General features: G+C 37.8%; 5 protein-coding genes and 1 long non-coding RNA gene across 9 annotated transcripts; 2 read left to right on the top strand and 4 right to left on the bottom strand.

Moving 5' to 3' along the window:
- Window positions 1-725: 725 nt before the first annotated feature.
- Window positions 726-1,631, bottom strand: LOC115770161 (H/ACA ribonucleoprotein complex subunit 2-like protein). Its single transcript, XM_030715320.1, has 2 exons — window positions 1,326-1,631; window positions 726-1,256 (listed from the first exon to the last, which is right to left on the bottom strand). The coding sequence occupies exons 1-2, from the start codon at window positions 1,574-1,576 to the stop codon at window positions 1,025-1,027; spliced, it is 483 nt and encodes a 160-aa protein (XP_030571180.1). The 5' UTR covers window positions 1,577-1,631; the 3' UTR covers window positions 726-1,024.
- A 617-nt stretch (window positions 1,632-2,248) lies between these two features.
- LOC115770386 (tudor domain-containing protein 3) lies at window positions 2,249-5,251 on the bottom strand. The gene is made up of 4 exons (XM_030715635.1): window positions 5,003-5,251; window positions 4,862-4,949; window positions 2,683-4,779; window positions 2,249-2,617 (listed from the first exon to the last, which is right to left on the bottom strand). The coding sequence occupies exons 1-4, from the start codon at window positions 5,035-5,037 to the stop codon at window positions 2,384-2,386; spliced, it is 2,454 nt and encodes an 817-aa protein (XP_030571495.1). The 5' UTR covers window positions 5,038-5,251; the 3' UTR covers window positions 2,249-2,383.
- Window positions 5,252-5,678: 427 nt separating this feature from the next.
- Window positions 5,679-11,842, top strand: LOC115770102 (1-acylglycerol-3-phosphate O-acyltransferase Pnpla3). Of its 2 annotated transcripts, XR_004018811.1 has the most exons (8): window positions 5,680-6,071; window positions 9,277-9,962; window positions 10,029-10,195; window positions 10,260-10,368; window positions 10,428-10,516; window positions 10,577-10,833; window positions 10,897-11,010; window positions 11,159-11,842. XR_004018811.1 is itself a non-coding variant. In XM_030715215.1 (7 exons), exons 1-7 carry the CDS (start codon window positions 5,912-5,914, stop codon window positions 11,215-11,217), a joined length of 1,527 nt encoding a protein of 508 aa, XP_030571075.1. In that variant the 5' UTR covers window positions 5,679-5,911; the 3' UTR covers window positions 11,218-11,842. The 2 variants fall into 2 exon arrangements, 1 of the variants encoding a protein (XP_030571075.1); XM_030715215.1 differs by lacking the exon at window positions 10,897-11,010 and having other exon boundaries at window positions 5,679-6,071.
- Window positions 11,843-11,933: 91 nt separating this feature from the next.
- On the bottom strand, window positions 11,934-14,814 carry LOC115770100. 2 transcript variants are annotated; one of them, XM_030715213.1, is made up of 9 exons: window positions 14,492-14,814; window positions 13,981-14,144; window positions 13,733-13,915; window positions 13,560-13,675; window positions 13,391-13,484; window positions 13,154-13,330; window positions 12,535-12,824; window positions 12,339-12,484; window positions 11,934-12,269 (listed from the first exon to the last, which is right to left on the bottom strand). In XM_030715213.1, exons 1-9 carry the CDS (start codon window positions 14,769-14,771, stop codon window positions 12,019-12,021), a joined length of 1,701 nt encoding a protein of 566 aa, XP_030571073.1. In that variant the 5' UTR covers window positions 14,772-14,814; the 3' UTR covers window positions 11,934-12,018. The 2 variants fall into 2 exon arrangements, with proteins under 2 accessions (XP_030571073.1, XP_030571074.1); XM_030715214.1 differs by lacking the exon at window positions 14,492-14,814 and having other exon boundaries at window positions 13,733-13,930; window positions 13,981-14,040.
- A 1,787-nt stretch (window positions 14,815-16,601) lies between these two features.
- Window positions 16,602-21,945, bottom strand: LOC115770424 (structural maintenance of chromosomes protein 5). The gene is made up of 17 exons (XM_030715693.1): window positions 21,818-21,945; window positions 20,762-21,134; window positions 20,430-20,608; window positions 20,118-20,364; window positions 19,964-20,062; window positions 19,618-19,905; window positions 19,457-19,558; window positions 19,102-19,310; window positions 18,884-19,047; window positions 18,647-18,773; window positions 18,359-18,564; window positions 18,086-18,303; window positions 17,808-18,032; window positions 17,518-17,742; window positions 17,221-17,378; window positions 16,826-16,943; window positions 16,602-16,763 (listed from the first exon to the last, which is right to left on the bottom strand). Exons 1-17 carry the CDS (start codon window positions 21,889-21,891, stop codon window positions 16,668-16,670), a joined length of 3,108 nt encoding a protein of 1,035 aa, XP_030571553.1. The 5' UTR covers window positions 21,892-21,945; the 3' UTR covers window positions 16,602-16,667.
- Window positions 17,961-18,875, top strand: LOC115770425. 2 transcript variants are annotated; one of them, XR_004018849.1, is made up of 3 exons: window positions 17,961-18,040; window positions 18,658-18,718; window positions 18,783-18,875. It is a non-coding gene; the product is annotated as an uncharacterized LOC115770425 (long non-coding RNA). The 2 variants fall into 2 exon arrangements; XR_004018848.1 differs by having other exon boundaries at window positions 18,771-18,875.
- Window positions 21,946-22,210: the final 265 nt, after the last annotated feature.

Here is a 22,210-nt window from a genome sequence, read left to right as displayed (position 1 = left end):
TGATGAGAAAGTGCCGATATCTTCAGCAGGCTAAAGATTTAATACCTTTGCAGACATTTGCCTAGCGGCTTTAGAGATATGTGAGGAAAGATTCTTTCCATTGAGTAATAATTGATAGAATTTGACACACATATAAGTAGCACAGTTAAACTAGTTAAGCTAAAAGTCGAATTTGGTCAACATACCTGGATAAACAAAATATTTGTCCATACAGGAACCTTCTTTTCCACCGATCGTTCCTATATAATATGTTGGACCGATTCGGCCGGTCCCGCCATATGCGCTGCCTGCAACAGAAAGACGCACCTATGAAATGAGATCTTTGCAGCCCGGAAGGACTCTTCAATTCATAATAAAAACAATAATCTGACAGCAGAAAGCCTATCTCGGATGTAGCATATATATGGAAGTTCTTCCATTTGATTTGATTTACCCAATGTACACACATGATAATGAATAATGAATATATATTACATACATCTCGCAATTTGAAAAACATATGACAAAAATTGATACCAAGACAAGAAAATTCGCTCGACATGAATTTGTTCATTAACTTATCATTTCGAGATGTACGTTTTGCAATATTGAACAAAAGGTTTTGCTAGATTTGGTAAGTTTTCTGGCCAGCTCAAAAGCAATTGCCAACGCCAGTTTTCAGGGTAACAAAATCGGGTTTCAACATATATACAATAATTTTCAAATTTAATTTAAACATTGTTTCATTCAAATTGTTTAACTTGAACTTTATTCTATATTTCTTAAATTGCAGTAAAGTGAGGTATTGACACGTTTGACAGGAAAGAAGACACAGTCTAAAATACCCTTGTTTATATAGTTTACAAATATGATCTTTATGTCAAATATGATCTATTTTTGTAAAATATATAATAATGGCATTTAAATCTGCATGTGTTCAAACGTCTTTACGTGCAAATGCAAATGGATGGGCTTATACTATTGTCAAACTTTGTGACTTATCAAGCAGAACTCTTATCGAAATTACATCATTATCTTTAAAAGCTTAAACGGGAACATTTAAGTTGGCCAATTCCTCTTTCACCTCATCGTACAGATCCTTGTAGTCCTCGTTCTGTCGCACCAGCAGAGCCACGGTGCCCCGCTTAACGCCCATCGCGGCGCCCAGGTCAGCGCGACTGGGCGTGTAGGCGTAGGGAATGCCCTTCTCCTCGCAAACAGCGGGCAGGTGGCACATAATGTCTACAGGTGTCACATCGCCGGCAAAGATGCAGATGCTGTGAGTGGGGCACCATTAGATTATTGGAGATATTGAGAGTAATGTGCATTTGGATAGTAAGTCTTACCCGGTTTCGCCCTTGCGCAGACGCGTCTGCACATCCTTCAGACCATTTCGCAAATAGGTTTTGTGTTTCATGGCCTTCTTCACCAATTTGTAGCATTTTTTGGCCAGTTTCTTGCCCGCCATTGGTTTGGCTATGGCGTTAACAAACAACAATTTGTCGTCATAGGTCTCTTCTTCTTTGATGGTGACATTATCGCTGACTTTAATTGAAACATCCGCCGCTTCTGTGTGCTCCAGTTTCACTTTAACCATTTTATTTTATTTATTTTAAAACACGAAAACAAGCCGTTCCTTCAGCTACTAAACACGTGCTAGCAAGTGTGACCGAGTTTTAATTTTCGGTAATAACTAAAATACACACGATTTAGGGAGACCATACTTGTAAGAACAGTGTGGAGTAACGTCCCTTGCCTCTTAGGCGTAAACCTGTTGAGATAACTTCTAAAGGCACTGCGATAAAGCTTATTAATATTCATATCCATTACTTTGTTTTGCAAGAAATCAACACATGTGCTAAATCTCCCGCACATGCTCATATATTTTTGATGTTTTGCAACATTGCCCGTTTTTGGGATTTTTTGCTTCGACCAATAAGGTCACTTTGGGTACTTTTCAAACAATGCAAATGCACTTGCACTTTTTTTTGGAAATTAGTAATCCAACTTTGAAATTGTAACAAAAATAATAACAAAATCATTCCCGCTTATATCATGAGCAGCCTTTGCTATCAACTTTAGGTTATATACAATAAGATCAATCTCGTACTATCCAATTGCTGTGAAAGCCTACGCATTGGGATAACGTGAATGTAAGAATGTTTACGGAAACGAAGAAAATAACGACTGCATTGGGTTTTGCATGACTTTGATGAGCTTGAATACCGTGCATATAATGCAAATGAATATTATTAAACATTAAATTTCATAAACTGTTTAACCTTGAATAGATGTACGTATATGTACATGTTTATGTACATTGTTCACATGCATGTAAATGTAAAAAATGTTTATAATTGTTTGTTCGACACATTTAATTTAGTTTTGCATAGGTTCGATTTGCTCAATACTCCCGTTTGTGTGGCGGCACATACACCTGCTGCTGCTGAGCCTGGCGATCGCCACGATGACGCGTCGTCTGGGGCTGCTGTGGCTGGGACATGTTGGTCAATGGCCTGTTTTGGGCGTCCGTAATCGGCAGAATATCGGATTTTAATACTTCTTCATGGTTTCCATAGCCGAGAAAGTACACCACGCACGTTTTATCCCCGACTGCAGTTATCTCGGCTTCATAGTACTACGGGCATTGGGTCGATCATTAATAAAAGTCGTAGAGTATGCGACTGTGCACTGTGTACTTACCCGTCCATCATCCCAATACTTGGCCATACACAAATCATTGCTCTTCCACACCCAAGCATCGCACGGAGCCAGGTCTAGATTTGTTGGGGGCGATGGTACTGCAACTGGGTGCGGGTTAGACGACATACAGGAAGTTGGGCCCGCTTGTGCAGGAGGCAAGTTATTTGCTGGCTGGGCCTGTGCCGGAGAGTGGTTGGGCGTCACAATGGTTAGTCCCTGGCTCTTCAGCAGGCTCATGGCAAACTCATTTGTCTCCTTGGTTTGGAATCCCATGATTTTGCTGGGATCATAAGTATATCCGTTCGGCAATTGAGTGCAACTGGCATTCGATGGCTGTCGAGCATTCTCTTGCTGCGATTTCTGCTGTCGCTGAGCTGGAAGACTCTTCTCAAGCGACTTTGGAGCCTGATTAAAAGTCGCCGGGCTTTCATATTGCTGGCGGGTGGACTGTCCGCCGCTTTGCCGCCCACCGCGTCTATGCTCACGCTTGGAGGAGCTGAGCTTCAAGTTTGCGGTCTCTGCGACGACTTTGTTCAAGCGATTGTTGAATTCATCATTGTTGTTGTTATAAGAGTTGGCGCCCTTAGCCGCGGGGGCAACAGCGCCAGCTCCAGCTCCACTTGATCCACCGTTTCCTTGTTGACGACGTCGATTGTTGTGATTGCTGCTGGCAGTCCCATTTTCAGCTCGAGTATTTCCATTGCGATGATTCTGGCGTTCGTTCGTGCGCCTGTTGTTCCCCTGATCTTTTGCAGAACTCTCCTGCTTGCCCTCCGAGGAGCCAGCTTTGCTTGATGCCGCATTGTGGTCATGACCATTGCGATTGGCGCTCTTAACATGTGTCGGCTCAGATGGACGCGAGTTGCTCTCATGCTTACGCATGCTGCCGCCACCCCCAGCTCCACCCCGATCGTTGTAGCTGCTGCCTACGCCACGTGACGAGCGGTCGTCGCGTCCAGCCCGACTACGTGCCCCGCCCCGTGAAGGTCGGCCAGAATGCCCGCCACGATTCGCAGCAAAGCTGCTTGAGACATTGTTCTCAAATCGCGTGCGTTCGCCCAAGGTTTGAGTCTTGGTCTCAGCTAATGTTACAGCCGAGGCTTTATAATCGTTTTCATATGGCCTGACAGTCGTCTTCTCGGCATTTGAAATTGGTTTTGCGGATTCACCGGCTGCCTCGGTAGTCGGTGTCGTGTCCGTCGTGCGTAGTTTAGTGGTAAGAAAGTCGAAGAGTGTGGCATTTGCTGCTGGTTTTGCGGCCTCGGCTTCCTCTTTGAGACTGGCGCCACGCTTTCCTTCCCTACCGTTCCTCTCGCCACGTCCGCCCCTTATTGGGGGCTCGCTGTATCCCTCAGCCGCATCCTTGCGCCTCTTCAGATTGAAGAGGGCGCGTTCCAAGTTATTACGTGTCGCTTGCAATGCAGTCTTTGCTTCCTCCTTGCTAAAGCCCTTTTCGAGAATTTTCTTAATATTGTGATCGATAATATTCTGGCCTCCACCGCCGAAAACTTTCTTTACGCCCGCCTTGCTGGCCTCGGCAATAGCTTCGCTGCGCATGCTGTTGAACTCGTCGTTCTCCTTTGCCGGCTTGTCCTTATCCGCATTCGGTGCGAGACTCTTGAAGTTGCGATCAGCATTTGCATCGATGCTCTTGCCGAATGCGACCCACGGCGGCGGAGCAGTCGATCCGCTGAGTGGCCGTCCGCTGCGTGCGTATTTCAGCATTGTGCGGGCGAAGTCCCACTTTTCGTAAAGCGCCTCCACTCGCCCGCCCAATATCTTGAAATCGTTGGGACGCAGCAGCAGATAGCCTTGTATAAGCTGCAATTTCTCGGCGTGAAAGTAAATCTTTGTGCCGGGCGCCACGTTCAGATTCAGCGCTGGCACAGGCTCCAGTTCCAGGGCCTGTAACGTTGCCTGGCCATCGCTCAGCTCCAGCTGCAAGAGCCGCGGCGCAGCCTTCGACTCCTCATTGCTCTTCGGGGCAGAAATGTTTCGCACTCTCTGTACCTGCAGCACAATGCGACCTGCGAGCTCCCCGGAGCTGTCCTCGCGTTTGGTTGGCAATGCGCCGCCTCCGATGTCGCGCAGATCGCGCTGCAATTGGGCCAAAACGGCGATTAATCCTCTTTGTTTAGCTGCAAGCCGGTCGGTCACATTTGGCAAAGCTTATACTCACGTTTAAAGCTTCATCAATTATTTTGCATGGGTCGGGGTTGTCGCCGACGGCGCTTGTTAATGTCTTTAATCCATCCTCGGTAAAGTGCCTGGTAATTTTGTTGATATCAAGTGTAATTGCCCTCTTGGGTGAGTTACTTACCATCCACTCGCCTTCAATTTATTTGACAATTCCATTTTTTCGTGAATATACAATACATAAATGCATATATATTAGCGAGCACAGCACAAAACTAACAAACTTCGCCGCACCGCAGCCTGTCTTCGCCGCGCCCCAATTTCGCCGTAATAATCGATATGCTTAGTAGTAGTAGTATCGTTTACTAGCAATATCGAGTAGCTTCCATGAGGCAATACATTTTTTTTAGCTTAGCTGATACAAAGTCTTCAAACATATCCTTATTTCTTTATATTGTTCTGTTAAAATTCATAAGTCGAGTAACATACCGAATTAATTTCAAAATATTATCTAGCTTGCCACTGCGTACTTGCCCATGGCACGATATATTGGGCTCAAAAATACCAATAGCGATATTTTTCTTTACAACCGTACCATAAATTATATTAATATACTTTTTTTTTTTAATTTAAAAATTTCACATAAACGTCACATTGACCTTGACTTTAATTTATTTTAATATGTCTTTATTTCTGTTCTATATGGTCAATACGTTTCAAGTACGCGCCTAGAGAAAGAAAGCTATCGATAGGTCGGCAGCAATGTCCTAAAAAACGTCGAGACTAAATTTGTGTATTTATCGATACTAATAAATTCTTCGATAGCGGCAACCCATTTCATTTATTCATTGTTGCTTAAGCAGCTGTACGTAACGGTTCAATCTGATTGTGAGCGGAAAGTGAATAAACAAATCATAAATAAGCTTAAAGCTTAAACGAAATAATATATATAAAAAACAACAAAAGAAATAAATCTACAACAGACACCTGTATTTGAACATATTGAACTCAGTCAAACGTTAAGTTCAAAAGTGCGAAAGTTAAGACATTCCTATCAAAACATATTTAAAGTGCTGATCATCGAAGATACAAAATGAATTTATCCTTTGCTGGCTGCGGATTTCTTGGAATATATCATGTCGGCGTTGCTGTCTCCTTCAAGAAATATGCCCCGCATTTACTTCTAGAAAAAATCGGAGGTGCCTCCGCTGGCTCCCTGGCAGCATGCTGCCTGCTATGCGATTTGCCACTAGGTATGTCTCTTATACATATGTATATGTACATGTATATACATATACATTTACATATTCATGTATGTGATTATCTATATATATGTATATTCTTGCTTTTATACAATATTTATTAGACGAATTGAGCACAAAATTGAATGGCTCGGCTGTTTAGATTAGGGCGTACATCGACCCATGATCGTTTGCCTTTTTAAATGCGATATTTTATGTTGATCAATCTATAATACATGCTCTCATCATGCCATCATTCAACTACATTCCTGTCCACATACCAAGCTACATATGTGTGTACGTACATAAATATTTACAACTTACACACACGCCCAACTGTGGCCAGCTGTGGTGTACACTCCCATTTTTTTGGGGGCTCGTCGCTGTCGAAACGAAACATGAAAATACGCCGCAACTTGAATTCACACACACGTACGTACGTATATTTGTGTGTAATATATGTAAAGTGTGACAGGCCCTAAAAATAAACTAACGAGAATGTTGTTTACATTTGTAAAAATACACACACACACGCACACACACACACACACACACACACACACACACACACATATACGACTTATTTGTTGAATTTTCTGAAGGTCGACCTTGCTTATCTGTGAGGGCGTGTTCTGATTCGTAGTTTATTTAGGGACTCACACACATGTAAAACCGTACAAATAATCGTTATTTGTTTTCATTTATTAATTATTCACAAATCTCTTTAAAGCTAAAAAAGGAGTTTTGTTTGTAAAGAAAGACCTGCTCTAAAATATGTTTTACTCTCAATACATACGTATGTACATATGTAGCTGGATGGCATCAATTGAAACCCTTTCTCCCAATTTCGTGCCTTTTGGCGCAAACAATTATATCTCTTTTACATACATACATACATACATACGTGTTTATGTATGTGCATCTGTACATTTACCTGTTGCCGCTGCTGCGGCATCTTTCTGCTTTCTGCCACATAGTAGTAGAAAGTTCGGTGGGCAGTCAGGTAGAATGATTCATGGCTCACCTGTTCCAGATTAACTGCTGCAGTTCACTTTTAACGGCAGTCCAGTTAGAAAAGATGCGGCTTGTGCATGTGTCTGCATGTGTGTGTTAATTTAATTATCAATTGCAGGCGTGTAATTTGCTTTGTTTTCCTTAGATTAATGACTTTCGAACTTTGAAACCAGTTAATGACGGGCACACGAAACTTCTACTTGACTGATATCAGTCATCAGATATATCAGGTATACATGTGTGTGCATGTCTGTATATGTATGCATGTGTGCATGTATGCATGTGTGTAGATGTACGCATGTGTGCATGCATGCATGTGTGTATATGTATGCATGTATTTTGTAAGTCAAAAAGTTATTAGGTCTTTACCGTTTGCTATAGGCATGTATGTATGTATGTATGTATGTATGTATGTATGTATGTATATATGTGCTTAGAATAGACCCCCCTTCAATTGACGTCAATTCTGTGTGGCCTGAGTTTAGCCACTCAGCGAAACAAAGTGAATGAGTTTCCTATTTGATTAGACATAATCAAATATGGAATATAGCGACATACATAAATATAAGAGTACATATAAACAGATTTATAACAAGTGTTTTTATTTACAATAAATTAGCAGCTGTGTTTTGCGCTGTGACGCGACTTATCAGCCCGTTTTTCATTGTGACTGATGAGGTCTTTTTACACTTCTGCGTATGTATGTATGTATGTATGTACTTAAGTTCGGTTCAATAAAAATCTGCATGTGTGTAATTACATTTGTATTTACGTACGCTTCAAAAAATATAATCTAATTTAATTGAAAAAATATCATATATATGTGCAAATGACAGTTAAGGTTTAATTTGCACAGATTGACCGTGTGTGCCAACCAGTGTTGCCAACTGAGTTATTTTCTAGCGTAAATGTGCTATTCTCAGCGGTTATTAGCCGAAAACAGTTGAAATTTGGCTATTTTTAGGCAGCCCAACGAACAAGCCATGGCAACCCTCTATTGGCAATTTGTGCTTAGCAACCGAATTCAGCTATTTTTAGCTATTTACAACATTGGATTCAGCTACTTTTTTGAAGCAACGCTGACGTAACCAGCTGTCTGAGCGACCAATTAAACGGCTTCAGAGTACAGTATGAATTCCAAACAAAACACCACATCCCCTTCATTAGTCGAAACTACCCCCACCGTGAGCCATGTGCATTTCCCAGTTATCCTCTTTCGAAGCCTACCCGCTGTACTATTGCGGTAATTTGTGAATATTATATGTATATATGAGTTTATACAGGTTGCAGAAGGTAGATACGATCCAAGGGAAGCAGATCTAATGCGTATTTGTTACGGGCAGAATCTGACATCAGTCCTTAACTGAATTTGTTACGTTCTTTTGCGATCAATTTATATTAAAATTTCGGGTAATGCTCCCCATACTTATCTAATCAATATTATATCGCCTGATCGGAAGACGGGATATGATTCATATCTTCGCTGTTTTTGCGACAAAAAAATATATATATATATAAAATTGTGAAAGAACATCCAGAATAACCTTGAAATAACGTATACCCTTACACTGATAAGCTGTTCCATTAAGGTGTCATAAAATGGCCAAAAATTTTCCATATTTTAATATTTTGATTTTTTTTTTTTTAATATTTTCGTTTACTGTGCGGAAGCTCGCTTTGGGTTTGAATTAAGGTGGCAATATAAATAAATATTTGTCGATCTCTTGTATTATCTTTGTATTTATGAACGGAATGCGATTGCCTTTGAATTAGGGTCGGAACATTAAAGGCATTCACAAGTCACAAACAACAAAAGGGGATTCTTATCAGCTGGGTTTTCAGAAAGAAAAAAACAGCTGCTGCCACACGCAAAACTATAACATGATGTGCAAAAACAAAACAATCGTTGCCTACGTATATATATGTATATATATATAGAGAGAGAAGTGTGTTTTATAGTGGCTTATCGGTTAAAATGCTCGATGGAGGCCAAACTAACACTTATACAACCCAATCAGCACGAGGTGCACACGTCATTTCCTATCGCCTAACTAGGTAGCCAGCAATCTTGAATTGACATCGTTGACATCAGAAATGATGCTAAAGTGCGTGGACTATATACATACATATGCTAAATACGACTTGATTAATTTAAGATGAACACTAATTGAATGGCACATTTTTCGGTCACATCCCATTATAGGTAGCATGACTTCCGATTTCTTTCGCGTGGTGAACGAGGCGCGCCGGCACTCGCTTGGGCCCTTCAGTCCGTCGTTCAATATACAGACCTGCCTGCTCGAGGGCCTCCAGAAACATCTGCCCGATGACGCACATAAGCGTGTCAGCGGACGTCTGCACATCTCACTGACACGGGTGTACGACGGCAAGAACGTGATAATCTCGGAGTTTGCGTCCCGTGAGGAGGTGCTGCAAGCACTTCTTTGTGCCTGCTTTATTCCGGGCTTTTCTGGAATTTTGCCACCGCGTTTTCGGGGCGTGCGGTATATGGACGGTGCGTTCTCAGATAACTTGCCAATCCTGGACGAAAACACCATTACTGTCAGCCCTTTTTGTGGCGAGAGTGACATTTGTCCGCGCGACCAAAGCTCGCAACTATTCCACCTTAACTGGGCCAACACAAGCATCGAGATATCACGGCAGAACGTCAACCGCTTCGTACGCATTCTGTTCCCGCCGAGAGCCGAGTTCCTCTCAAAGTTCTGCCAGCAGGGATTTGATGATGCACTGCAATTTCTGCATCGCAATAACCTAATCAACTGCAGACGTTGCATAGCTGTTCAGTCCACGTTTGTAGTTTCTGAAACAGTTGCGACATCGCAGGAGATAGAATCAGAGGAATGCCGCGAGTGCAAAAAGCATAGAAAGGTACGACTTATATATATATATAATGGCCCATCAGTCCATAATAATCACCTATTCTCAATGTTTCAGGATGCGTTAAGCTCAAATATGCCGGAAACCGTGTTGGACGTTATACAAGACTATTTGGAGCAGGCTAACAAGGGTTTGGCCAATTGGATCTTTAAGCATCGCGGAATTAAATTGCTTTCGCTGCCGGCTACAGTCCCGATGGACTTCTTTCTGGCCACAGTATCGAAGTAGGTTAATTCGATTGTCCGTTACGGCCAGTTTGATTAATATTCTTTAATTTATATCATTTAGAATCACCACCTTAACACCAAAACTGACAAAACAGATGCGTCAAATAGCTGAAGAGTTTATTGTTCAGCTTAATAATGCCATGACAGTTCGTTTTCTCAACAAGTTCTCGGTAAGTATTTACCTTTGCCCCTGTTGAGTATACAACTAATTTCTAACCCAAACGCACAGCTCTACGATCAGCCACACTTTGATGCAACCGGCCTTCTTCACTCCAACCATTTGTATAACCCACATGTTTCAATTCTTGTCGATAAATGGTAATTAAGTTTGCAAAACCCTAAATTAACCTATTGTCCTAACTTTCCACTCTTACGCAGTGATACAACACCTTTAGATAGCGATGTCGGGCATGTCATTGAGATGACTGCGCATAACGACGCGCTATATGCGTACTATTACACAGATAATAATACCAACAATATAAAAGTGACCGAAATATTCGATTTTGATGACATGACGAAGCATGAACTCTCTACCGATTTGCAAGTCTACAATGGGTCAGTCGATGATCATGAGGTTGCGCATCAGAAGGGTTATAATCCAGAAGTCAGCGAATGGAACGGCATTGAATCGGGTTAGTAGTCAAATCTTGCATCGCAAAGGTTTTTATAATAACTCAAACTAACATATATTGCAGTTCAAATTATGCCAACGAAACCTGAATTACACGACGTCGCCTTTTAAAGCCCATCTCGACCGCACATTGTAACAATTTCCAAACCACTAAATTATTAACATTTGAGTATTTAAGGTAAATTGGCTTTATTTATGTTTATTGAAACTTGTTGGCAATTTGGATGAATATGAATTCATTTCCCTCAATTGTTATACCACACAAACAATACATAAATAACTATTATTTAGTGGACTCTTTAATCACCTCCTTACTTTCTTTTCAGACTATTTTATAGACGAACATACGCCGAATACTAGCCCATTGGCGACGCGTATCGCGTGACCGTAGTCAGTTTTCCTGAGGCTGAACAAGGTTTAACCGAGTTGTACATAAATATATGTTGAATACCCAAAATTGTATATGCTTCAGTTATAGTCTTTTTTTATAATTTGTAACGCAACGAACCCAAAGTGGCTTGTAGCCAAGCATTTGTTTGCTTTAAAACATATATTATATTATAAAAACCTGAGTACCTAATTAACTTATATTAAATAACCAAAATGTACAGTATGACCTACTTTTAAGTTACAAAAAAAAAATGTATAATGTTATAAGTTAATGAATTATGTTAAGGTGGTATGTAATAGAAGGAAACAAAATAAAAATACAAAAGCTAAGAAAACTCAATGATTGAAAAGTTGTTAAATTTATTGTTCCCATCAACAGATAGTTATTCTACCCGTTCGATAAGTTATTTATATTATATACCCATCCAGTAAGAAAAGCTTGTGTATATATAGTTCTATTACCCAATCAAAATGGATTAAAAAAGCTATATTGGATTTGCCCAAATGTATATTCTATCTAAAAGGTATGTCCATCCCATAGATATATATATTTTCGATCGGAACGATGAGTTTAGTTGATTTGGTCATGTCCGTCTGTCGCGTAGTTTTTGAAAACTATACCTATTGCAATGAAGATTGCATCTAGGATTCAAGACGTGCAATCTTCATTGTAAATTATTGAAACGGAAACAATTTTCATACCTGTTTTATTTGATGAGTATTATGTACGTACAATTTGGTTCACTGCAAATTTGGCTGTCCACACTAGACTAAAATGAAGGAGATGGAAAACACTTTACAATGAGCTTCGAGCTGACATTTTGCTTTCCCGACGACTTGCACTCAGTTTTAGATAAAGTCGCTCATTCTGAGCCATACACGTTTCCACAAAATCAATTATTTCTGGACTATGTAGCTTCTGAGCAATTTTGAGAGCTTTTCGCAAAACTTCTTTTGTGCGCTCAGTTTTGTTAAGAGCTGCACTCGACTTGACAATGATAATGGTGCTTAGGAAACTCCATAAGTAGCTGTTGCAATTTTTAGTTTCTAAGAAAAGTTTTTTTTTTTTTTGTAGTTTTGTAGATTATTTAAATAGTTAATAAGGACTTGTCTAACCTTGAATTGCCTTGCGAGCAACAAAACCGCACTCATCATAGCGATTGAATTGAAGATGAATGCTAGCAATTTGGTGAAGTAAATAGCACTTTTCGATTGAGTGTTTTGCGAATATCATGCGTTTCTCCAATCGCGCAATCATTTGTCTGTAAGAAATGAAATTCTATAAATTGTTTTATATACAACGTAGTATTACCTCGATTTTGTGATGGCGGGGTCTACAATATCCTGATCCTGATGTGTGGATCGGTCTCCAAATACAAACTTAGAGATTTCCATTGTTTTATTCATATTAAGGTGCAATAAGTGGTGAAGAGGATTTCCAGTTGTTTGCTTAAAGTTTTTAGGCACATAGTACTGCTCGGCCAGAGCCAAACCCAAAGTGTTGTATACTTCATTAATGAACTCAATCTTCCATGGCATTATGCGATTAGTTTTCAGCACAACATAGTTTCCCATTATCTCCTCGATATAACTGGCAAGTCTCTAAAAATATAAGAAAAAATACGTGAATAGCTTCTTTTAGAAAATTGTATCAATATTAATGGACACACAGATATCACACAACAAAATTGTCTGAAATATTATATTATATATATTATACAGACAACAAACAAAGCTCCAAAAAACAGTTGCAGTGGGAAAACCTCAGCATATACATACTACATTTGTCTTTGGCATGCAAATGGGCAAATTTTGGCAACAGCATGAAATATTGTTAATTAGTTCAATGAAAATGGTCAAAATTCAACTGGATCAGTCAGAATAATTTTGCAGCATATATCTGTTGTTATTAGAAACAATATAATTCTTACCGTCAAATTTTTTTCTGTACGAAGACGTCTAATAGTTTCTAAAGCAGTTATCATATTTCGACGTGTCTGGTACTGTATTCTAAAGAGCAGGGCTTCTTGGAACTTGCGCAACCGGTCCATGTTTGCATATTTTTTGTACCGCACATAGTATATCGGAGAGCGAGCATGTATCATTTTCTAGGGTCATACAAACTGATTACATTTTAGGTTCAATAATAAATGTTTATTAAGGCATACCAAAAACTTCTTAATGACTTCATATTGATTTTCAGTTAAAGATCTTAAGACGCCTTTGGAATTTTTGCACTGGTCCAAGAGTAAATTTGGATTGCTGAAATCATAATACATGCATGTATATTACAAATAATGTCTTTTCGCTTACAATTAAAATGTTTAGAAAACGTACTCTCTTAAGTTCTTCAGAAATAGAATGTCTATCCATGTTCTATCTATGTAAACTTGATTACATATATCAAATGCACGCTTTCTTCTCGCTATTTCTAGTGGGGACAGTATTTGTTCCTAAATGCATAAAACAATTAAAGCCAGTTTGGCACTTTGATATAAGAAGAAACAAACTTTTATTTCTGGAATGCTTAAGATATCGCATTTGCCTTGTTCCTTTAATTTTTTCCAGAGCGGGCGATTATCAACTCTCGCTTTTTCATTAAGAAGTTCCTTCACGAGGGACATGACATTTTCATTATCCAAAATAAATGGGCTCAATCCATCGCCGCAAGCGTCTTTTATATTCTCATCAACCTAAGAAATATTTAGCTTAAAATATAGCGTAAAAATGGTAAAAACTTTTTTTATATATTACATACCACATGCAATCGATTTTCGAAGGCCTTCGTCTTGTTGCCCGTAAAGATACGTGTATTATTATATAATTCTGCTTTGGCATTTTCAAACTGGTTTAGCTCGTACAAAGCATCGCAAACTTCCAGATTAACTGGTGCATTTTGCACAGATACATTTTTTAAAAGTCCTTAATAAAATAAAAGCGTTCAAAGATTAGCTCTTATAATTTTCGAGGCAAAATAAAGTCTTAAAATCAATATAATTGGACACTTTCAGGACATGTTTTTTCTTCCAATTCACAATATAACTCGTTTACACATTTCCCACCCGTGATAAATCGATTTAACACAGAAATTTTAATAAGATAGAAGTCGACCGGATATAACGTGAGCCTAAAATAAATGTATCTTAAAAAATGTGGTGATTATCAAACAGCTTAAGTAAAACTTCTCCTAGAAACTGAAGATTCTCTGAGATAAAATTGGCCTCACAAGCGAGTCGATAATTCTTATTTATGTATAAATTCACACTTACTTTGGGCTTCCCGGCTATCTTTTAGTGCGCTCTCTATACGTGCAGTCTTACGCCTACTCTGACTGCGATGGTAGAGAGTCGCATGATCATTTGGAGAGAGCTTAAGTGCCTTGTCATAATAGTTCATTGAAATACTTTCCCTGCGTCGTCGAGAATAGTATTTTCCCCAGTCCTTATATATTCCCTGCTCCACTTCCGGACTCCAATCTATTTTCTCCCATACTGGAATAGCTTCTTGAATACCAGATTGTGGTGCTCCTGTTAGTACAATGGACGGCATGGTTTTTTTTTTTTTTATATTTTATTTTTTTATTTTATATTGTTTTTTTTTATTTTTTCTACTTTTTTTCTTTTTTGTTTTTCCTTTTTTGTTGCTCTTCAACATGAAAAGGAAACATAATGAGCATGAGATCTGAAACTGTCAAATAAATTAAATTCTGATGATTTTAATTCCAATGGTGTACAGATTAGGCATGTTTGTAGCCCCGAACCTATTGAAAATTAAAAAAGGAGTTGAGAAAATCACACGGTATCTCCGCATCGACTCTTACTTGTTTCTTCAATTGTGTTCTATGGGAAATGACAGCCAGCGGCATATATATATTTTGTTTAACTAGTTTACTGGAACCATACAAATAGATGGAAGGCCCGTGAATCATCATAAGAAATATTAAACAGACATGTGATGTCTCCTTCTTAAAAATATGATAGTACCTTGTGTAAGAGTATAAAAATCAGCAATGCTTGACGATGCATTATATTATACATATTGCCCATAGTATATGCCTTCCGATATCAAATTACAGCTCAAACTCGACTTTAACACGTTTGTTAACATGGTTTTCAGCAAGAATTCAATTGATGAAAATAACTTGCTTTAAATTTATTAAAATGCCATTTTAAAAAATTAATAATTTTACATGTTTTATAAAAAGTTGTAGAAAGCAAGTAAAAATGCCTTTACAAATAATGAAGCCTTACTTTACTGTCGACCGATGCGTCTCATGACAATTAGGTAAATGTCTAAATCAGTATAGACTTGGATCTTTCAAATCAACATATGGGATTTGAGATCTCTTTCAATGCCTTACACATATCGTGATGAACACCTTGGGGCATTCTTTAGACACTGTCTTAAGCTAAGAGTTAATTAATTCATACGGTACAGCATCTGAGTCTCAATATCAAATTACTATCTTTAAAAGACCTTGCTCTCTTACTAAAGCCTGTAGCTATACTGATCAAGAGTTGCATGTCTACGTATGTATATTATACATTTTAATAGAATTGATATGAAAGCGACAAATATCAGCAAAAGTTATCGCTTGATTAACCACAAATAGTCTCGCCAATATATAAAAGATGTAGCATATTTATTATGAGTCGTTAGTCTCTCGAACGGCAATATTCGAGAAGAACTAAACATCGAGGCATAAACTTTAAACCTTAATGGTTGTAAGCGTGTGCCCTCATTATAGTTGGGATTTTTTAGATCAGCAGTTATTGATATATATATATCGTAAATCTTCTACTGGCCTACTAAGTCTCAATATAATGGGAGTAAAAACCTCAGTATAACTTATGTGTGACTAAATTTAATCAATAAACCCAATGGAATCTATATAAACTAAGCCAAAGGCAACCCAAGGAAGAAGCGGGATGTGCCGTGTTTAAAGCGCTATTCATCGCTCTAGTTGTATTCTAAATTAAATAACTTGTTAACAGAGACGCTGAATATATTCAATACTATTCACGCAAAACATACAATGGATATAGATCAAGTGCGATCTAGATCATGAAAACAAGTCAAACTAGGAATTTCTTTAGTGATCTTTCGAATGGACATGATACACGAGGGAGTCCGCATAAGAGATCGCACTTGAGCCTCATCAAAGTAGAAACCTTTAGTTTTTCAACATCGTTACGTGATATATACATAGTATTAAATTTATTTTATGACATGTCACGTCCAACAGCGACGCAATAATTGGCAGAATGCCAAAATATTGATGTTTAAAAACATTTGAATCATTTTTGTTAATGTTAATGTGTTACAAAAACACAAGTGCAAAGAAAAAATTAAGAATCTAAAACAAGCAAATATTTTGTGCTGAAAACAGGTTTATACATTGAAAACAATTTTATCGACATAATTTAATATACTTAATTGAAACATCTAGTTCAGTGGAAAGGTGACATCAGGTTTGATAGATGCAGAGTTGTGAACTACCGAAACGCATAAGCGGTTGTTGTAGCTCAAATCACGAAGCAGCTGAGAAACATAGGATAAATGTGACAGCTTCAAGACGTAAACTCTTATTAAATATCACTTACCTTGGGCGTAACAAAAAGATATTGTGCAGAACCCTCCTTAGTGGCCTCTTTTAAAAGTAAATTAAAAATATGGCGTTCGTTTTTAGCGTCCATGCCTTGATTAATCTCATCAACGCACCTGCAAAACACAATATATTAAAAGTTAGCAAATTTTATTATTAACAATCTTGGTCAAAGCTTTCAGGAACTAAAACTACAAATATAGATTTCAATGTAAGCAGCCCATTTGGAGGCAGTGAAACACCTTGGTAATCATGAATTAGAAGGATAACACCTATGCCTGGTATTTCGAAGTCGGCCCTGCAAGGATTACTATGGACACTCCTCATAGGAACTTTAAACAATTGTTAACTAATTAAACATAAGCTTAACTTATTGTGTAGCTAGTTGTTTACCTGAATGGCACATGTGTAACGTGCTGTAATGACAAAGAATAGATTGCAATGGCCACGGCACGTTCTCCACCGGATTGAACATATTTATCCAGAGTCTGTAGCTTTGCATCCTTCCTATACTGCACCATGATTTGTATGCCATACGAATCAAAATCGTTCTGAAAAAGTATATAGACAAGTATATAGTATATAGATTATAAGGAACTGAACAGGAATTGCCTGTGCGATCGGATACATAGTAAAATGCACACTTAATACTTATGTTATTGTGCACGGAGTACAGGTTTAATTTCATACCTTGTCATTTCTCGACAAAACAACTTCCCCAACATATGCTATTGAGTCCATGAATTCGCTGAACTTTTTGTTTATTGTCTCAATCAATGCGGTTAGTTGTGGTTCCCACTTGTTGTATAAGATTGATATTTCGGCTTCTACATTTTTTTCTTCATTTGATTTGCCTTCGATGAGTTTCTTTAATTGTTCCACCTCGTTTTGGCGCTGACGAAAATCCGCAATTGCCTGTAATAATGGAAAATGATTTGAGACTTTCTAAAGTTAAGCACAATTTTCTAAATCAATATTACCTCAGAATTTAAATTCTTCATGCACTCTAATCTAGCCTGAAACTCGACTATAGCTTCGTAAATTTGTTCCACATTTAGGTTTGATAACTGTTCAAAATCTTTTTTAAATGGAAAATCGTTACTATTGGGCAGTTGGCCATTGCAAAGGCGCTGCACTTCCACTTTTTTTGATGCAATATCCTTAACTTTGACTTGCAGTGATGCAGATAACTTGTCGACTATATTCTGCAAATGTAAATACGTTAGGTTGCGGCATTGTCCTTTTAAATTGCACTTACAGAAGCGTTCTTAAATTGATCTTCACTCTCCTTGAGCTTATTAACTTGAGATTCATATTGCTGGTTATGTGCACTTTCTAATGTTTCGCTCAATTTCTTTGTCTGCAGTAATTTGTCTGTGCACTCTAGAATCTTGATCAATTTTCTCTCGATTTCGAATATTATTCTTATATCCGAAAGCACGGACTTTTTAAAAGTTTCTTTGAGTTTATCCGTAGCTAAAATGAAGAAATGCATCAAAAACTTGAAAACCTTGATATTTGATTTACATACAAGTGAATGACTTATTGATTGTGTCGATTTTTAGCTGTAGCTTTTTCACTTCATCCTCCAAATTACTATAGTGCGCCAATTTCTGTTCAATTTTTCTTTTGGTCTCTCCTTCCTGGCGAAGAACTATTTGCAGGCGGTCGAATTCATTATCGATCTCTCTTAAATTGTTTCTAATTTGGTCCTTTTCAAATATGGATTTGTTGTGTCTGAAAATATATAATTAGTATTCGTGCCATTATAACAGTGCAAAATATAATAAAAAATCGAATAAAGTTTATTTTTACTCGCCTTTCTTTTAGAGACGTCAATTGTTTTGAATCAATACTAATTAGCTGGTTTTTTCTTCGAATTGTGCTCTCGGTAAGTATAAGATCAGATCGATATCGTGATGTTGTCACAGTAAACTTTTTAGTGCCTGAAATAGATGAAAGATGAAAGAAGAAGCCTTAGAGATAATTCTCATTCCCTATGCATTTTCTTTGTGCCCAAAACAAATTTATTAATTTACGATCATCGATTACTTACCTCCGAAATAAATTCGAATTGATTTGGGAACGCAGGCAGTAAAATTACTAACTTCATCTTTGCCAATGGGAATATTATGAATTTGATAGCTTCCGCAAAGCTTGTTTATTAGTGGTATCGGCCCAGATACCAGATCAACAAGATACGCATCGAAGCCCATTTGCCTGTGATTAAAGTGATTACTACGAAATGAAGATTAGTCGGCTAATAATGCTTACCTAATTTCTGAAATTGGAACAGTAGACGTAAACATGCACGTGTCTGCTGGGGCGCAGTACATAACATTTACGGATAGCTTCTGCTTCACGCATAATTCGTTAATAAGATCAGACATGTCACTCTTGTCCTCACATGCAAAGGCATATAAGTCGCGCTGCCTAACAACGTTCTCTAAATACATGGCTCCTTCCTCACTTTTAATGCTCAGCTGAAACAAAGGAGACACTAATTTACTCTACCAATAAAGATAAAGAATATACAGGTCTTTGGCAATGCTCATTTTGCCACTGGATAAACATTAACAAATAAATGCAGCACCCATTTCTACAAACGGTCGTTTATATAGGTACATACCTCAAATACCATGGGATCATATATGCTACACTTATATTTATGTTTATTTTGGGCTACCCAATTCATAGCTTTGACCAAGTTCGGATTACGAAGGCGCAGCTCCTGAAAATTGGTTTAAAAAAAGGTAAGCATATAAAATATAAGTAGCTTTCTTTACCTACTTCTATCTTTTGTGCTTTGATGTTTTGCAATCGCTCTATCTTGTGACAGAGAGCTGTAATTTCGGGAATTTTTTCATCGTTCAGCATTGTTTCAAGTTCTCTTCGCTTATTATACTGGTTCATTGTCGTCTCACGAGTTTTTTGTATCTTTTTCTTTTGTATCTCCAATTCATTTAAAACCTCAGATTTTTCATTGTTAAATTGCTGCAACTCGTGCCGTTTAGTTTCCACCAAATATTTTATTTTATCCACTTCGCTTATACTTTTGGCCGACAGCTGAATATTTCTCTGTAATACACATACTAATATTAGTTACATAGCACTAAACATAATCAAATAAACCAACCTCTAAATCGCATTTGCTTTCATTAATTTTGTTTTTTATGGCTTCCAATTGAGAAGTTAATTCTCTTTTCGTAACCATGGCTTGAGTTATTCGCCGACTCTGAATGAAATGAATTAATTTTAACATTTACAAAGGTCGAATTTTTTGAACATACTTTTTCAATTGTTTTTTCCTTAAGTTCTGCATTTTTTCTTGAAATTCCTTCTTGTGATCGCTTTTCAAGTTCATACGCGTTCTTCAGACTTTGACAATTTTCTTTCGCTTTATCCAATTCACTTTTATAACTATCGATCTTTTCTTCAGCCAAAGTTACTTCAGACCATAATTTTTTCGCCTTATAAACGTTTAACTTCTGTAATACTTCTTGGCGTTCCTGGTATTGATCTACCGAAATCTGTAACCTGTAATGAAGTTTTTTAATTATTCAAAAAGTAGCACGTACGTATATTCAGAAAAAAGAACTTACTGCTCCAATCGTTTTTGTTCTTTTAGAAGTTTATCGTTCTCCCTCTCTCGGTCTGCATGAGCGCCTAATTGCTTTATTCGCATATTTTTCAGATCGATAAAGTTCTTTATCAACTGATTGTCGCACACGGAGGACATGGTGTTGACTAAAAGCTCTTGCGGATTCATTTTAGAAAAGTCCTAAAATTGTAAGAATTGTTAGCATAATACTGTACTATGGACTTAGTCCTTGAATTGTAAAGATGGAAAATATAATAATAAACTAGAATTCTCAGAGCTATGGCCTTGGGTTTTCAAGAATTACAAATATATAGAATGACAAGGAAAACATACCTGAACACGATCCTGTGGTAAGAACTGGCACAAATTGCTGACTTGAATATTATAAGTTGCAATAATGGCCAGATATTTTGACTTTGACAACTCCTTGGAGTTAACAAAATATCGAGATTCTCCATTGTGATTTATCGTACGCTTGAAAGCTTCGACAGAGTCCTTTTGTTTTCCATAAATTGTGATTACAATAGTTGCAGAGCTTTTACTGCTTTTAATATAATCAGAGATACTAGAGGACCGATCCAACAACTGTGGATCACCGCCCAGTCCCAATATAATGGCTGATACAATTGTCGACTTGCCCGTTCCATTTGGTCCTGTCAAAACGTTTAGATACTCTTTGGGGAAGTATGTTATTTCCGAATATGAGCTGAAATAGAAATATATATAAATACAAATTCCAAAAGTAATTTAGATGCACAGAGAATGATATGAAGACGAGTTTGCCTGGTTGTGCATTGTACCCAACTATTGAGGTCGGAGATGTTTCCTTATGTTACAGGACATACATATGTATGTCATTGTATCACGATATTATATAATTGCCATAGGGAATGATTGGTCGGAAATTGATATATAAATCTTATCAACATTGGAACAAAAATTGAATATTTATATAGAGTACACTAGCACGTCTGCAAAGCCGCAAGCCATGCATATTGTTTACAAGGGTATTCAGTCTTCTGCGTGCCCAAGTTAGCTGTTCTTTCCTCTTTATAACGGTTTGTGTATTGTCAGACATGTACATGTATGTGTATATGTGCAGTGTATAAGCAGGCCGGGCCAATTTGATTGGCCCGGCGTTTCCTGACCTTTCTGTAGTAAATGCGCCAATGCATCAGCTGTTGCCTCAAGCGTATTAAAATACATGCAGATGAGAGTTTGTGCAGATGCGACGCAGACCTCGCAGTCATATTCAGTAATTTTATTACACAAATCAAAGTGCGTTTGTGGATAAACATCCATTTGCACACATTATGTGTCCACATATGAATATATGTACAAGACGTTCTTAACAGACTGGCAGAATAACTTGTGCGCCAATTCACTTACACAAAATCTTTGCAATACACAGATTGAATTCTTCCAATCTTTTGTGTTGGCTTAAGTTGGCTGGAGCTTTCCATGATGCCATTAGAATAGTTAAAAATTTGTAAACATAAATTCTTAGCTTGCTTAATAATGGTAAACAACTGTCGATTGGTTCAAATACGCGGTACATTTACAAATACAAAGAACCAACACAGTCAAGATAGTGGCGATTTTTAAATAATGGAATTGGCACTGGAATCTGGTATTTATTGTTCCTATTCTCAAATTAATCGAACTAGGTAACAATATTACCTTTTTTTCGGATTAAAAAATAATAAATGAATGGAATTTCTAATATTTAAAATCTAATATTTATTTTAGCTTTACTTAAGAGGTGAGTCAGCACTTTTGATA

This window comes from Drosophila novamexicana, unplaced genomic scaffold, assembly GCF_003285875.2.
Source record: "Drosophila novamexicana strain 15010-1031.04,08,12 unplaced genomic scaffold, DnovRS2.1 tig00004555-arrow-pilon, whole genome shotgun sequence".
NCBI classification, from domain to species: domain Eukaryota; kingdom Metazoa; phylum Arthropoda; class Insecta; order Diptera; family Drosophilidae; genus Drosophila; species Drosophila novamexicana.
The sequence above is the reverse complement of the archived record's forward strand: the minus strand, read 5'-3'. Positions and strand labels throughout refer to the sequence as shown.